This window comes from Manacus vitellinus, unplaced genomic scaffold (assembly GCF_001715985.3).
Source record: "Manacus vitellinus isolate BGI_N305 unplaced genomic scaffold, ASM171598v3 scaffold_1_pilon, whole genome shotgun sequence".
Classification (NCBI taxonomy): Eukaryota; Metazoa; Chordata; class Aves; order Passeriformes; family Pipridae; genus Manacus; species Manacus vitellinus.
In genome coordinates, this window is record NW_021939396.1 from 28827753 (window position 1) to 28845283 (window position 17531).

The 17531-nt window shown below is 38.1% G+C and overlaps 1 protein-coding gene across 1 annotated transcript in view; it reads right to left on the bottom strand.

Moving 5' to 3' along the window:
- Positions 1-639: 639 nt before the first annotated feature.
- PKIA (cAMP-dependent protein kinase inhibitor alpha) overlaps positions 640-17531 on the bottom strand; it is a 45551-nt gene continuing 28659 nt past the window's right edge. The window contains exons 2-3 of the mRNA XM_018079177.2: positions 8216-8393; positions 640-3170 (exon numbers count right to left, since the gene is read on the bottom strand). Of these exons, the coding sequence (XP_017934666.1) occupies positions 3091-3170; positions 8216-8366 (231 nt within the window). The 5' untranslated portion in view covers positions 8367-8393 and the 3' untranslated portion in view covers positions 640-3090. The remainder of the gene's footprint in view (positions 3171-8215; positions 8394-17531) is intronic.

A 17531-nucleotide genomic window follows, 5' to 3' on the forward strand; every position in this document is an offset into this window, starting at 1 on the left:
CACCAAAGACAAACCTTTAAGGAGTATTATATTATGCTGATATTCCAGACCTAACATTGTTGAATTTATATAGATTTTTGGGAAGATCTTTCTAAGATAGTCATGGACTAAAAAAAACATTTAATTACTTACGCATGAAAACAATACAATATGAAGAAGACACTGGAACAGAAGCCAGTGTCAGGCTCACTGAAAAAGCTAACTGGCAAAAGGAAAAATAACCCAGTCAAAGTCCAGTTCTGCCACCAGTGTCCCTGTTATATTATAGAGAATTATACAGAAGTAAAGGTGTGAGTATACTTCAACTAGTTCTTCTGTAATTGATTTGGTAATAATTATACTCAAGATACAGTGCTGTGACTTGGCACAGACTAACCATATGTTTACATTAGGTGAGGCCTGTTTATAGATGCTACAGAAATACCCCAAATTAAGAATGCAAGCAGAGTTCAAGTGATAAAGCAAGCACTCATACACTTTTGGGGGAAGAGGAACATAAACAGCCATTTACTCTACTAAAATTAGCAGTGCTATTTTCCATCACAAAGAGATGTGTTTCAAAAACCAGCAGAGGCCTCTATGATTTCTTTAAAAACAATAGAAAATAGGATGAGAAATAGAAGAAACAGGTACAAAATAGAGAGGAAAGGCTGAAATTAATTTTATTTAAAACACAAAAGAATTAAGAAGGAAAGTGTACTGAAATAAACCACTGAAGGAAAATAAGGAAAACCATCACTTTAATGTACTGTAAATACTTATTTCACTATTGCCTTTTTCCGCAATATTTTATTGATGATGCTTCATGGATCACCAATAAAGTAACACTACAGAAAAACTCTGGAATCTTATTTTCTTCTGGAGCTTGTGCTAGATTGACAGTAAGTAGTCCATGACAAAGGGGCAACCAGTTCAGCTTGAAGACATGATGCAAGAGCAAAAGGGGGAGAAACAACTAAAAAAAAAAGATCAATAATAATGTGTTAAGTTTGAAAGGAACACCAAGTGAAACAAATGAATAAATAATTTAGTTTAAGGGTAACAGTGTTTTCAAAGCAAATGGACTACTTCTGTTACCAACAAGATAGGGCATTTGACAGCTAGTAAGAGGCAAGGCATTCAGCTTCCAAACACTAAAAGGTGAGAGTTAATATTACACTAATGAGCCACAAGCATACTGCTGGCTTGTTTTTTATTAACACTAATAAATGATCTCATAATACTGATCAGAAGTGGTTTTTTTTTTCTCCACATATCTCACAAAAGATTTTCAGGTGACAAGTACTATGATACATATGGTAGAAACAAACAGCTGTGGCCACAAGGATGTTTTGTCAACTGATGATTAATATATTCAGGAAGCAATCACACTATTCATTAGTAAAAGTTTACAAACATTAAAAAGTGCATAACATTTGAAACCAACAACACAAAAATATATATAATATATATACTATATATAAAGAAAGTGACATCACCTCCTGTTAATAAAAGAAAACAAATCTTCTGACTTTGTGATTGGTGCTTGTGTGATTGCCATGGTTTACTATCAGTCACTCTCTTCACTCACCTTAGTCACACAGAGGTGTGGCTGCCCCATTTTGCAGCATTCAGCCTCATGTATGGCCTTTTTCATCGGGGCAGGATGGGGGGGAAGAAAAGCAATAAGCAATAGCTACTGCAGAACAGGTTTGTAGATATTTTAAGTTATGTCCTGGATGGACAAACTATCCTGGTATTTTGATGAAAGCCCAGTTTGGACTTTCATTTTGGAATAGCTGAAATGGGAAAAAAACCTAGTCCTTAGGGTGTTAGATGCCAAGTCTCTCACTTCCCTTCCCAACTCCAAGCTGAAAGCCTGTTGTAGTGGATTCTACACTACAGCACTTGGCTGTGCTGGTGCATCAGTAACAGGTGACTGGCTGGGCAAACTCAACAGCCTGATCCACTGAGGCAAAGACAAGGAATAGTAAAAATTGTCCCCCTGGCTGGATCCAGCCCATGTTTCAAAGTTGGACTATCCTGCATTTTAAAACTCATTTCAGAATATGTTATTGGCAATAACCTATGCCAGTTATTTTCTCATGTGTAAACAAGGCCCATCTTAAACAATGTGAACCAAAAAAACCTCTAGCACCATGGAATTTGTTTGAATTTTAACCCATACAACGTTATAAATGTATTCTTAAAACTACCATAACAATAAAATGCTTGGACTAACATTTTAAAAAAATATCTCAGAAAAGATTAAGAAATTGGAAGTAAAATTAGAAAAATGGGGAAGAATAACATAAAAGATTTAATTTGAGTCTCTGATATGCAACTAACTACAGGCAAGTGGCAAAACTGTACCAAGGACACAACACGCGCTCAAATATTCACATTAACAAATCGTTTTGAAGGCTCATCTAGTAACAAATCAGAGTGTTGCTGAGTCATTTAGGTTTAGGCATAATCAATTTAGCAACTGACGTTATGATCTATCATGTGCACATCACCACCTTATGCAAAAAAACAGCCCTTTCAAAACACGTGGTAGAAAAATTCACAGTAACAGAAATATTCTTCATAAGCAGTTGAGAAGGGGCAGTGTGGAGCATCTAAGTTGTACAATACAAAAACCATTGTAAATAACAGAGCTGTAAAACAGATGCAAAGTTCTAAAAACAGTGCTTTCTTTACAGTTCTTATAATGGGCAAACACTTTGGCCAGAGAATTTTAAACTGAGGATCACACAAGCCTTTGCTTAAGATAGACAGTTAGATCCTCTGACGTTTCAAAGGCCATTTGCTACAAGATTTACCTGTTCTACTTTCTAAAAGTGCTCCCATCGAGTCATTATGAAGGGATCTGATGACACTATCCCAAAAACTCAATACATGTTCAACCATTGCTAATGACAGAGGTAGAGATTCTGTCTTCTGTCACAGCTTGTACCCCCCTTTTTAGCATTGTGTTGAGTGGGTTCCAGCAGTGAAGACACATACACTTTCTTTTCTAACAGCTTGCTCATGGAAACAAATTTGTTCCTGCACGCTCTTGTAGTCTGAAAACATCCAGCAGCTGCTCCACTCGGTCAAAGTCGGATGTCAGCTTTCTTGCTTTGCTGCCTCCCCTTGGACCTCCCCGGTCTGCTCACTTGGATTTCGTTGTGCATCTCCTTCTCCTTCTATAACACAGAAGAAAAGGATGAGTAATCCACCCTAAAATAAAGAGGTCTAGCTTCCAGAACTCTGATTGCTCATCCATCAGTTTCAAAAACAAAGTAAAAAGAAACTGAATGTGAAACATGAAACCCTTTATTACTAAGATAGCCATGCTTTGTTTTTGAAGGTGTCTCTTGAGAAGCAAATTCATAGTTACGATCACCACTATTATTTTTAGTAAAGACCTAAAGTAGTTAGAAATTAAAGAATTTAACAAAAACGGTAGAGTATTTCTGAAAATTTATTTACTATCATACTAAGACAGTATAAGAGAAAAAAACCTCATTGCACCAAGTCTGAACAGTTTGCTATAAAAAGATGCAACTTCAATAAAAGCAATAGTTTGTTAAAGCTGTATTTGTTCTGTGTGTCTGCTTTCAGCACCACATCCCAGCATTCAATCCAGCTGTCTCACTGCAAACCTCAGAACAATGTGAGGAACGTAACACATCCTGTGTACAAGGAATAATACATTGTTTCTTGTATCTTGTAAGGATTCTGAGCAATTTGTACTGAACTGGCTCGACAGAGTAGTTAGGAGAAGAAAATTTCATGGCTAGGTTGCAAAGATGTCTAAACAGAGGTAGTACTGCCTCTTAACGTTAATCTGTAAATCTCTAGAACAAAAGTAGGGTTATCAATGCAGATATTTATTGTTTCCTCATTTCAGATCACACTGTACATCTGCAGTTTTATTTCTGACCATAAACATGTTCTCTCTTCTGTTTAGAAGACAGGGCACATTGCTAATGGAAAAAAGTTCTTTGCATTGCAAAAAACATTGCCAAGAGCTTAAGACATAAGAGCTGTGTTTTGTGCATGGACAAGTATTTTAGGCAGGAAAATACCTCAGAAGGAATTGTGAATTATCAAATTCCTGATGAAAAGTTGTATGGGAAGTTGATTAACCTATTACACAGTGAGGTTTATTCTGTTCATTATGGGTTGAGTTCACTCTCGAGGAGAAAAGACAACGCAGAAAGAATCGTGTCTTGCAGAATACACCACCTAAGGAGTCTTTCTGCTGTGCCTTTTGCAGTCGGACACGTCTATCTCATATTGGCCTCATTAGCCACCAGCGTGCCTGTAATGAATGTGTACAGAGCCTTTCCCAAATCTTCGTTCGCGAAGCCCAGCCATGACATGACATGGGTTGAGTAATAAACGAACATTTGTTTTGCAAGGCACTTTCTCAGAAAATGATTTCTCAGTTTCATCTCTCAAATTAGAAAGGGATCCATCAGGATGGATCTACGTGCAGTTATTTACCATTGGATAGAAATCCCTTTTGCCCAAGTTGTTCAATCACTTTCTACAAAGCCTCCTACATTTGTTCTGATACTGCAAAAGTCCAGATGAGTGGAATCATGGAGTTTTGTTCCTTTTTTGCCTGCTCTGTCCTCCATTTATTCTGACTACTAGGAAGTCTTTAATATCCCTTATGCTAGCTGGGCCACACTTTCCTGGAATAATTCTTCTTGAAAAAAAACCAAACCAAAACCAAAACTAAAACCAACCAACCAACCAAACAAACCAAAACTTTGCAAGGTATCTGTGTTTAAAAGAAAAATCATCCTGGACACAAAGCCTAAACATTTCACTATCTACATGTTAAACATAGAGCACAAAGATTCAGAGAAGGAGCACTAAGGTTCTAATGTACCACTTCTTAAAAGGTTCTTCTCAACTCACTGAAAAAACTCATTAGTTTAAATCCATTTAATCTATAATACACTGTCTTGGTACTACATATTTCTTCATTCTGCTGGTAGAGCTCTTCCACTAAAGGCTATAAAACATGTTCATAGAAATAAATTTGCTTCTAAGTTTGGAGAATCCCAAAATTGCCAAAGCACACTCTTGAACTTTTCTTCCTTTAGAATATAATGGCTCTAAGGTCTTTAGAGTAAGACTGCAATTCTTACACAGCATTTTGAAACCAGCAGGAAGTATTAAAAAAAGAAATAAAACCAAATAATACAATATTTCAAGTCACCATACAGTTGTGTGATGTGGTAGTTACTAGTAGTTACTAGTCCCACTAATGTGCAGCTTTTAACTAATTTTAATTCCTGTAATACAACTGTCTCTACAGTGTTCATCACTGTTTCCCATGCCTACACCTAAAACATTTCTACCATGAACTAAAATCACTTTTAATCACAATTTTCTACAATCAGTCCTTCATTGCAGTTCTGTATGACTTCACACACTATTATCCCCATTTTTTGTAGATGGTTGGACCACTACAACTTTTACAAGAAAGTGTCCTTTCCACTAGTGTTCTGTAGCACCTAGAAAATGAGCAGGTTTTTTTAGAGATTAGATCTGCAGACTGGTCCTTGCTCTTCATTGTAGTTTCTCCTTACTGCTTCATTTAGCTATAATCGCTGGTAAGATGATCTAAATACCAGGTTTTTTGGATTGTACTGGCTACCTTGAGAGTGTTGAGCAGGCTGCTGATTTTTTTACTAAAATCTTTCTTTTGCCTTCTTTCTTATGATTTCTGTTGCAGCACTTACCAGATGCACCTAGTGTTGCTTTTACTTAATTTAGATAAAATATGTTGACACAGAGTACTTGGAACCTGTATTTTGAGGTTAGGTAAATATGTCCATTTCATAGATAATAGCAGGTTGTTAGCTTGTTATGGACAAAGAAGACTAGGACAGCTGTTTTGAAGGGAGAGTATTATACAGTAATTATACGTATTATACGTAAGTATTACAAGTAAATTCTTTATTATCTGTTGTCAGCTCATTGATGAGGGGATTAACTAACACTCACTTCAGGTATCAACTACTGCATGACAAATACGTGGTTTGGAACAAGGCCTCACTGCCTAGTGCCATTCAAAGCCGTTCTGATATTTTACAGGAATATGTAGCTGCAGGGTTTTCAAAGTGAATGTACTAAACATGCTTGGGTAATTTAATTTACATATGTTTTACAACCACCTTCTTTTTCTTTAACATCTGCATTATCTTACTCAGCCATTACTCCATACAGTTGAAAGGAAATGTACTTGCAGTTTGGCAAGAAAATGCATGTAGCTGTGATAAGAATAAAAGAAAAAGGAAAGAATCAAACCTGGATGTCTAAATTTATATAATTAAGTAGTACTTAGCATAAATTGTTTGACATGCACCTCGAAAGTAATAAGATATAACCCACAAACACGTGCTTTCCTCTTAATCCTGTCAGGTGTGATACATATATGCATCCCACAAGCACTAATATATTCTGAACTAGGATTTGGCATGCAAAATATTTGTTAGCCTCTCTTGGTTTGGAAAGACATGATGGGGTATAACATTAATACTCACGTGAATGCTAGGTTAGACAATATCCTTTTCAATATTTTTGGTTTGGAGGCTTTTACTTGGCACCTAGGTGTACTAATAATACAAAATTTAAATATGTTTTCATTATATCTAATTGCAGCTGCATAACCTCCTGAAGAAGCGTGTAGGAATTTCTGTGTTTCTACTACCTAAGGTAATTTTATGAGCAACTTTGTACACTTTTTTGCAATGACTAAGTTACCCAGGCTGCAAAAGGGATCTCCAAGAACTAAACAGACTCCCAATTTATGTATTAAATTTAGGCTAACAGTTATTTAAACCATTCTTATCACTACAGAGCAAACTGCAGGTAGCAAGTGCATATCAACATATGTTACAGGCACAAAGTCACATCCTTTTTACAGCTCACAAGAGAACACAGTTCTGGCTTATAACCACTTCACAGCTTAACTTAAAATTAAGGATTGTTTATATCTTCTAAATAGACAAGATCAAAGACAATTTTGATAACTGTAAGTTTGAGACTGAAGGAAATTAAAGCAAGAAAGAAGGTTGGTATCATGCATTTCAAACGGCACCTATTTTCTATTTTTCCAACATTTTACACCTATCTCCACATTAAAATAAATAGACACACCTACACACATACTAATAAAGCTTTTCTTTTTAAATCAAAAAAACTAAAGGCCCTGCCCAGCTAGAATTGCATGCATCTAGAATCTACAGGTCCCAAACTGGCAACTGCAGAAGGAATGACTTCTGATGCACAGTAGTCCAAAAACCAAAAAAAAGAATCCCCCACTGGAAACAGCACTACAACCACCTGAACATCACGCTGCCTACATCTGACTGTCCTGTGAAGAGTCTGCCTCTCAGAACTCTTGTTGTCTCTGAGAGAAGAATGTGCACAAACAAGGCAGCTGCTTATCAACAGTTTCTTCTTTGCTGCATTTGTTTTCTTCTGCTGTTACTAAAATAAGTAAAACACCTCTTCCTTAAGATCTAAAAGGGCTTTTAATATCGGTAAGATACATTCATTAGCCCTCACCCATGTAACATGAAAATCATTATACAGTCATATTACTTTTTTAATGTAAGGTCTACTTTCCCCCCTTTTTCCCCACTAAAGGTGCACAACCCTTTAAAAATTTTGGTAATATCAAAGGCAAAGTAAGATTTAGGATTGCATTGCTACTTATCACCTTAGAAGAAGGACAAACTATTAGCAGAAAGGAGAAAGAGACAATTTACTCAGAAAAAAAGACCCAGGTAAAACAAACAACAACGCATTGCTATTGCTCTGTCCTTTGGCAGCTGAAAAAAATTAATTTCACAACAACCTTTCAAACAGACACATGGCTTCTCCTACAGGCTTCAAACCAGATACCTTCCATTAAAAGATATTATATAGACTTGGGTTTTAATAAAGACTTCCCTATTTTCTTCTCTACACTTTCCATAAAATTTATTCTGATATGGACTCTGACACTAGGTACTCACTGAAGAATGACTTTTCTTTTTTCAGTGACATGTTTTACTTGCAAATAACCACCCTTTCCATTTGTGAAATCTGGGATTCTTATTGTAGTCAACCCCTGGTGATTAAAAAAAAAAATCATCTAAGGGTCAAGGGAATAATGCATGCACACAAACCATGCACTTCAGTTTTAAATAAATGTAATGAAAGTTCATAATGCACTCACCTGCTTTGTTTATATCAAGCTCTGATAACTTTAAGGCTAGTTCACTAGAGTTCCCACCCGGAGAGGACACGAGTATGTCATGTAATGCATTTCTTCTACCTGTTCTTCCCGAAGCAATAAAGTCTGCATATGTAGATTCCACATCAGTCATTGCTAACAAATATCCACATAGCAGTACCTAGATGGGAGGAAAAAGAGAAAAACACCATCATTTAGACCACCAGAAAAACAGATGACTTTGGAATGGGAATATAACTAGAACGTTCTCATCATGGAGTAAAATTGCTAAGCAGTAAAAGAAGATGCCTCAGTCTCGAAATTTGGAGAAATCAGAGAAGAAGCAGATTAGAAAGCAGAAAAGCTGTGTGTATTTTATGCAATCTGTATTCAACAGTATTTTAAACAACTTCATTTTCCATTCTTCATAAAGTGATAGTACTTTATAAAAGCAATGACCTCAGCAACATAATTTCTTTATAGAGTTGTCTCTGCTTTTAATATTAGCTGGGATGTAGGAGGTAGGTAGGGGGTGGAACAAAGTTCTTTTCTGCACAAAAAGCAGAGTCTAACGAGTAAGAAAGTACAAATCGATTACGCTTTTGCATACAGAACCCTGTGCTAATACACAGCACAGTTATGTTCTGTATATTTTCTTTTCTGCTAGTATTAGTTTTAACATTGCATATAAACCCCTTCAGGTTCAACTACTTTATTTTGGTGTGATAGCTGCCCCAAAGCGAATGCAATACCATAATGTTACTGAAATAAGTGGAGACATGCTAACACAGCAAGCAGGGCAGCTAAACTATAATGCAGAAGCAGAAAGCAGTGCTCTGTAAGCTAGGTATAAAATCAGAACTTCTTTTCATTAGAAAATAATTTTTTGTTTTGTCATTATGGAATCATGTGATGATGTGCACTAATGTAAGACCTGCCAAAGATAAAAGGAAACTCCTATTTCAATTTCAGTAAGAGAAAGATTTGTACCCCTGCTAGAATATTTGCTATAGGTCTAAGCTGTTAGAATTTTATTTCTTTTAATTAATTTACAAAATTTTAAATGCTGACTGCATTGTTTTTACTGTCTTTTCACTGGTACTCATCTAAGGTTTCCTGCAAAATGCTAGGCTACCATGCTTCAAATGTAGCTTTCCTCATGTTTTATGTTTCAATGTCATAGAGGAATCAGAGAAACTTTCTGCTAGAGTAGTACTCCAAAGAGAAGGAACTACAGAACTACTACAGAAAACCAGCACCCCCACAGTTGTATGCTTCCTTCATTGCTGTGCAGTATTTCTCTGGTTTTGCATATTGCAGAGAGAGCACATGGCCATAAAGGCAACATTGCAGAGCTGCATACAGTGAGAAGCTTTAGCTATTATTACTAAAGTAGCCAGAACTTCACATTTGCATAGAGTGCACTAATCTTTTTAATCAGCTCCTACTGCAGGTTCTGGACACTGAAGCAGCTGATCACCCTTTAAGTCACTGCAGACATTAAAAGCAGCAAAGGGTTCAGCTTTTTCTCTTTAAATAAAAGAAAAAAACCCATCATTTTCATAAATACTTTTTATTTTAAAAATAGATACAAAAAAGACAACAGCCAAGTCTTCTCCATCCTCAACTCTGAATAACTTCACAAACCCTGTTTATTCTTCATCTTCATTCTAGTCCTCACGTCCTCAACTTCAGTCAGCTGTATGAGGGTGTACAAATGATGTGTCTGAGAAGCCAAGAAAAGGGTTCTACACCATATTTTGTCTAAATATAACCATATCAAGTATTATTGCAAGACTGACTGACTTGAGAAGAAGTTCACTGCTATCAAGCTTTGGTGTCCCATGCCAAAAACGCTGAACAAGGCTAATTTTACTCTTATGAACAACCCCCAGGAAACAGGAAACTGCTTAGAAAAAGCCAAACCAACCAACAAACAAAAAAACCCAACAAACCAACAACAAAAACAACAACAAAAATCAATCCACAAAACCTAACGACAAACACCTAGGGAAGGAAAAGAGGTCAGCATTAACTGAAAGCCTGCCAGACACACATAAAATAATGCAGTGTCTCTTTGTTCAATAACAAAAGCTTTCAGGAGCATGAGAGCATGTGCATTTCTTCCCATGAATTGCCCTCTTATTGAAACACTGCAAGAATATTGAAGCAAATAAGAAGTTCTTTGCCCAAGGTGCAGATGTTGCAATACCAAATGTACCAACCATGCAGTAATCCAGCATATAACTTGCAAAGGTAAAGGGAGGACAGTTGTAATAAGGAAAGAAAGAAGTAGAAGTTTTAAAGACTTATCTGACCCGTTCACTGAATAGCATTCACTGAAACCAGAAGATTAAAAGATTTTAAGCAAAACTTATATTTGTTCATGTCTGTTATTGCAACTGACCTGTAGGAAAGGAAGGGCAAAACATGAAATCAATAATATACAGGCTTGGATTTTGTCATTAGTGTAGGACCAGTCCAAAGTCATCATAGCTATCACCCCTGTGAAGACATTAATTTCATTTTAGCATAGGAAAAAAACACCACAGATGTTTTTGGGGTTTGTTTTGTTTGTTTGTTTCTTTAAAAGGTGCATATGAGTTTATCAGGCCCATAATAATCAGAAAAGACTATGATTGAGGTGGAACAAGGTGCAGGGCTGTAAGGCTTGCAAATGAGCCAGGTTGTACTCCGTGAGCAATTCTGTGGACGTATAAACTGCACTCCACGGAATACACCTCTGTAAGCTTATATTGTTCTTGAAACATTCCATAAACAACAGGGAAATCTCAAGCTTATTTAATTTTTATGAAAAAAGCTATAAATCCACAGGGAAATGTGATTGTAGAGATCTTTATTTTAAATGTTCATTTTCTATAGGCTCAATATGGCATTACTAACAACATTCTAATCAAAAAAGAATGTTATCAAACACACGTTTATTACACTTCTAAGTTTTCCTGCCTATCTTTTCTTCTAAATATCAAATAGCATTCTGTTTTGTACTGGCATTATCTTGAGACATTACTTCATAAATATGGAACTCCACTGACATCACTCAAGAGCTCCCCTTCCAATGGATGGCTCAGTGCCCAGCAGTCTGTACTTATTCACTAAACCAGTTATTAAGGAATTACCATTCACTCCAAAAAAACCCTTTTTTTTTTCCTTCAATCTCTGTGGAAGGAGTGTAATTTGCTAATAATTCTATGAAATATAATTTGAATTTCCTAAATAATTGCATTAACAGGGATTCCTGTAATAAAGATTGTCGTCACAGTCCCTCTAGTTCTACTAATTTAATTTTTTTTTTAAGTTGCAAAACCAGTACACCACTACATGGTACTAAACTGAAACAAGAGGGCTGCAAACCTCACTGCTTCTGCCAACTGAAACAGCACACTAAAGAAAGCAGCTCTGTGAGCATAAGGACTAATGAAACCTGCTGCTGCAGGACTGGATTCCTTGGTAACTGATAAGATATTACCCCCATCTGAAGTCTCCCCTAGCTGTGCTTTGTCTTTCCCCCCATTTAGAGTCACTATGCCTGAAAACAGTTTAAAGTTTGCAACACAGCCCTGGGGATTTTCATACAGCATCTTGTATTTCCTCAGATTCTTAGTTTTATAAACTTCTAGAAATGTGTCTTAGACTTCTGTCTTTTTCCCCTCCCAACTCCTTCCTCCCAAAGAGAGTTGTGCCAAAAATTATTTGGAAGTACTTACGGAATTACAAAGGATAAGAAGAAAGGATAAGAAGAAAGGATAAGAAGAAAGGATAAGAAGAAAGGATAAGAAGAAAGGATAAGAAGAAAGGATAAGAAGTTGCTACCTTGGATTTTAGCCAGTATATCAAGATGTGTCTGTATTATTAATGAATAGTCTGTATAACACATATTGCTATACTTGTCCTGCACTTCGGCCACAACAACCCCATGCAGCGCTATAGGCTGGAGAGCAGCCTGGCAGAAAGGGACCTGGGAGTTTGGATTCACAGAAAGCTGAACATGAGCCAGCAGTGTGCCCAGGTGGCCAAGAAGGCCAATGGCATCCTGGCCCGTGTCAGGAACAGCGTGGCCAGCAGGACCAGGGAAGTGATTCTTCCCCTGTACTCAGTGCTGGTGAGGCCACACCTGGAGTACTGTGTCCAATTCTGGGTCCCTCAGTTCAGGAAGGATATTGAGGTGCTGGAGCAGGTCCAGAGAAGAGCAACGAGGCTGGTGAAGGGACTGGAGCACAAGTCCTATGAGGAGAGGCTGAGGGAGCTGGGGTTGTTCAGCCTGGAGAAGAGGAGGCTCAGGGGAGACCTCATCACTCTCTACAACTCCCTGAAAGGAGGTTGTAGCCAGGTGGGGGTTGGTCTCTTCTCCCAGGCAACCAGCAGTAGGACAAGAGAGCATGGTCTTTAGCTCTGCCAGGGGAGGTTTAGGTTAGATATTAGAAAGAAATTCTTTACAGAGAGGGTAATCAGGCATTGGAATGGGCTGCCCAGGGAAGTGGTGAATTCTCCATCCCTGGAGGTTTTTAAGATGAGACTGGATGTGGCACTTAGTGTCAGGGGTGACAGTGGGTCTGTCAGCACCTTGGCACATACTGACGAAGCAATAGATGTTGACCAGATCAAAGTATACCCCTGAGATGGACTGAAAGAGAGGACTGAAAATGGAGGCCCTGATCCTGACAACATACTGATGCATCCTGAAGAAGCTGTCCCATGGGAACAGAGAACACTGTCTCATGAAAACAGGAGCACTGTCTCATGAGAACAAGGACCTGTTTTGAACGAGAGTGGTTGGGAAAAACATCAACATGAGAGAAAAATAAGAACAGGTGCTCGGGACTGTTGTGGGAAAGAACCGGGCTGTTTTGAGAAAGAGCAAAGTTGTTGTGAGAAAGTAGAGTTTAGAAAATGCACCTATTAGCTGTAAGAATTCTGGTGTGAAAGTTTGAACTGTCCTATCCGTGTGTTCAAAAACTGTACTTAAGGGGCTGCGCAGCAGCCCCGGGCGGCTGTCCCTGCTTTTTCCTTGGAATAAACTTTGCTGGAACTTTTTTTTCGTGTCGCTTTGGCCGTTCCGACATTATCAGCGACAACTTAGTGCCATGGCAACCACGGCGGTGTTCGATCAAGGGTTGGACTTGATGATCTTTTCAACACGGCTGATTCTATAATTCTGCGACCTGCAAAAGGCCTCCTTCTACATGCTATATAAACAAAGAACTTTTACAAGTAAGCATCATAAGGAGTAGAATTAGTATCCAAAGAATGCAGAAGGAGAAAAGAATGCCAAGGATAGGTTCAACAAAGCCACGTGCTGGGTCCTGCACCTGAGTCACAGTGCTACAGGCTGGGGATAGTGTGGCTGGAAAGCTGCCCTGCAGAAAAGGACCTGGAGGTGCTGGTTGACAGCAGGTGAACATGTGCACCCAGGTGGCCAAGAAGGCCAGTGGCATCCTGGCCTGGATCAGAAATTGTGTGGCCAGCAGGACCAGGGCAGTGATTGTCCCCTTGTATTTGACACTGGTGAGTCCACATCTCAAGTGCTGTGTCCAGTTCTGGGCCCTTCATTTCAAGAAAGTCTTTGAGGTGCTGGAGCAAGTCCAGAAAAGGGCAATGAATCTGGGGAAGGGTCTGGAGCACAAATCTGATGAGGAACAGCTGAGGGAGCTGGGGTTGTTTAGCCTGGAGAAAAGGAGGCTGAGGGGAGACCTTATCACCCTCTACAACCACCTGAAAGGAGGGTGTAGTGAGTTGGGGATCAGTCTCTTCTCCCGAGTAACAAGATGAAAGGAAATGGCCTCAACATGTTCCAGGGGAGGTTTAGATTGGACATTAGGAATACTTTCTTCATTGAAAAGGTGATCAGGCATTGGAACAGGCTGTCCAGGAAAGTAGTCAATCCCCATCCCTGGAAGTGTTCAAAAGACATGTAGATGTGGCGCTTAGGGGATTGTTTAGTGGTGAACCCAACAACTGCTGGGTGAACAGTTGGACTTGATGATTTTAGAGGTTCTTTCCAACCTTAAATTATACTGTTCTCCTCACAGAATCATTAACAGGTACAGAAAGAATCAATATTTGTGTTTTCAGAAATTTACCAGACTACTACTTTAACTCCACAATTCAGTTTGTGTTAAGTTTTCCATTTCCACACTACACATAACAAATGTTATTCCACAAGTTTCTTAAGATAACTGTCAAACCTCTATAATTGAAAAAAAAAAACCCAACCACACCACAAACACCTAAAAAGTTAGTGATGGTTCACAAATGTAATCCAAAATGGACTGCATTCCACAATAATTCAGTGAAACCCAGTACTACACAGTGCTACTGTTCTCCCATTTGGGAGGGAAAGTACAAAAATTATGTGGCATACCACCATGAATTAAATCAGTGTCTATGCAGTTTATGGGCTAGAGGTATCTGAGGTTGTTGAATTTAGCCTAAGGGACTAGATACCAAAAAGAAGCCCAAATGAATTTAAAGTACCTTCACTAATTGGTATTCATTATTATTTTAAAGGAAGACAAACAAGTGCAGGCATTTGACAAATAGCTTGTCTATGGAATTTGGCATATGCTGCTGCCTGGGACAAGAGAGTTGCCATTTTCTTGGCAAACCTGCAGTGTAAGGCTAAGACGTATGATGCTTCAATGTTTACTCCCCCTCTTTCTCCATGTGTGCTTAATGGCAGCATAGAATAAGGGATTTTCAAATAAAACTCTCCCAGGCTTTGGCTGCTAAATGTTGTATCACGATCAGCACATTATTTAAATGTAATTATCTATATTCAGCTTTCATAAGGGAACAAAAAAAAAAAAAAAGAGAATTTGTCATTTAATAGCATGTCTGATTTAGAGAAGGTGTATAATTATGCTTTTAAAATAAATTTTGGTTCCAAATCTAGCCTTAGCTTAGAGACAGGGCTACAGGGCTCTTTCCAGTGAGGATATAGATCTATTCTACAGCAACCTGTACCTAGATTTCTACCTCATGCATGATTTTCTGTATTAAAAGCAGAAACAATTTAACAAAAGTATCTTTCTTCCACAGAGATTATATTTATTGCGCTATACAACAGTTTGCTTTTGCATAGACACAAATGAGTAGGAAAACAGCATTAACTCTTGAAAGCCAACTAAAAGAAATATAAATATCCATGCCAGCTACCAAGCTGGGCATATTTTACTCTGCACGTTGAAAATCCGTCATGTAGTTTTTGTCTGTCTTGGTGTTTCTGAAATGACCAACTCTGTAAAACAGTAACGTAGAACAGGTGACTTACCTCTGACAATTAGCATACTTTTACAGCAAACATACTATATGTAGCAATCCTAGTACTATTAAGATTGTATTGGAAAATAGTGGGCAATTCAAGTGGTTAAACAATGAAAGAGAACAAAGAAAATTACCACCTGCGATATTTTTACCAGAAATAAAAATTAAGCTCATTTAACTCTGCATAAAAAAAGCAGTATGAAGTTAGATATCCTTCAGCTCATAACCTACACAAACAGACAATTCACAAAGACAGTTAACAGGTTTTCCTTCTGTGTTATCTAAGTTGCAGTTTACCTAAAGAGATCTACAGAACTAAAAGCCAAATAGTTACATTCTTACCATGTCCTTGCTCAGGCAAATTTTATTATGCCCATGACCAAAAGAAGTTGGTTTCTCATCTACCACTTAATTTGAATTCACAAATTCAGTTTTATCTTCCACTGTTTCATAAAACTGGGCAGTGAAATAACAGTAGCAAATAATAAAAAAAAAAAAAAGAGGCAAACATAATCAATGAAGCAATACTAAAGAGGAGAACTTGGTTCTATAATTATAAATAACAATACATGTTTTGATATCTTGAAGTTAACACCCTATGGAGGAAACTAATCAAGACATTTAAGTATCCACACAGGGATACTAAGTTGGGGAACAGAAGAATCTACCATCGCTATTCACTGCCTAACCTAAAGAGAACACTGAGTGGTAAACATCATATGTTTGAGAAAAGAGGCATCTATTGCTGTGTGATTTTTTTTACTTGCAGTTTGTGAATTAACCTCTTGGCTTGTGAAGGGAAGGAGGGAGTTAAAGCACTATTTTTCAGAATGCTCTGATACTTTCTATGAACAACTAAATCCACTGCTATAGCACCTCATAATCACAGAGATAGATAAGGGCCTCGAGCTCCCTCCCTCGAGATGGGAACCTTCAAGCTCCTCATGTGACATACATCCGGCAGCCCTGCTGAGCATTCTCACATCCATCTGAACTGTAGGGAGGTTGATGTTTTAAGATTATAGGAGGATGAGGCCAGGTATGCAGCACTGCGATTCATTTGTTTAGAATGGTGTGGTGCTCTGAACCAAGGAGCACAGTTAACACAATACTGAACAAATATAGTGTTTTGTTCAAAAGGAACGGTTTCAGCCTTTGGAGAAAGCCTGTCCTTTGTGGTCTTTATATGCCAATCCAGCAGCACTCCTTATAGAACAGAGAGATGAAATAAGCTCAGGAAGAGTAAGACAACACAAAATACACACCTCAACATGAAAACCAGGCTCTTCCTCAACTGCTGGATTACTGCAAAAGACCAGTATATTGAGGATTCATAACTGAGTGGCAGCTTGCAAATGCTTTGTGCAGAAACAAGACTTGCTGCAGAAACATAAAATCTGCAGCAGGATGTTTAATAGCAGGGAGGGGGGTGAGTGAATTTGTGTGGGCTTCGCTCGTGAAGCATCTCCGTATCTTCCGAATCTTGCCTTTAATTCAGGATTCATGCTATAAGCAAGTTTGTTCTCTCAGACACTTCTGTCAATAGTACCAGCATTCACATCCAGTGCTTCAAAGGTATTGATCAGCACGAGTCTCATTAGCTGAGTCTGATATCTGTTCTTCAGAGAACTTCATATAAGCACTGTAGTGATTATTTTTGCAACATCCACGTCTCCTTTAGTCACTGCTAAATACAATGGCCTGTATTTCCTCCTTCATGGGGGAAAAAAGAACAAAACACTGATTAGTAGTCTGCACACATTTTAGGCCAAACTGCTGTGAACCACCGTTATCCTAACAGACTGCTTTCCACTGGAAAAAAATATAGGTTTAGCGAACTTTTAACTGAAGGTTTCATAGCAAAACAGTTCTGTGAATTACGTGCAGACCAGTATGAGCCTCCTATACTATCAATGCTACACAGGCAATAATGCAGAAGCCACTCAGATAAAGGGTTTTCTGTCAAACAGATTTCCAATTTTTGGCAGAAGCTTAATGTTCTGGAAGGGGCTAAGAATTAGATCCATTGGATCCA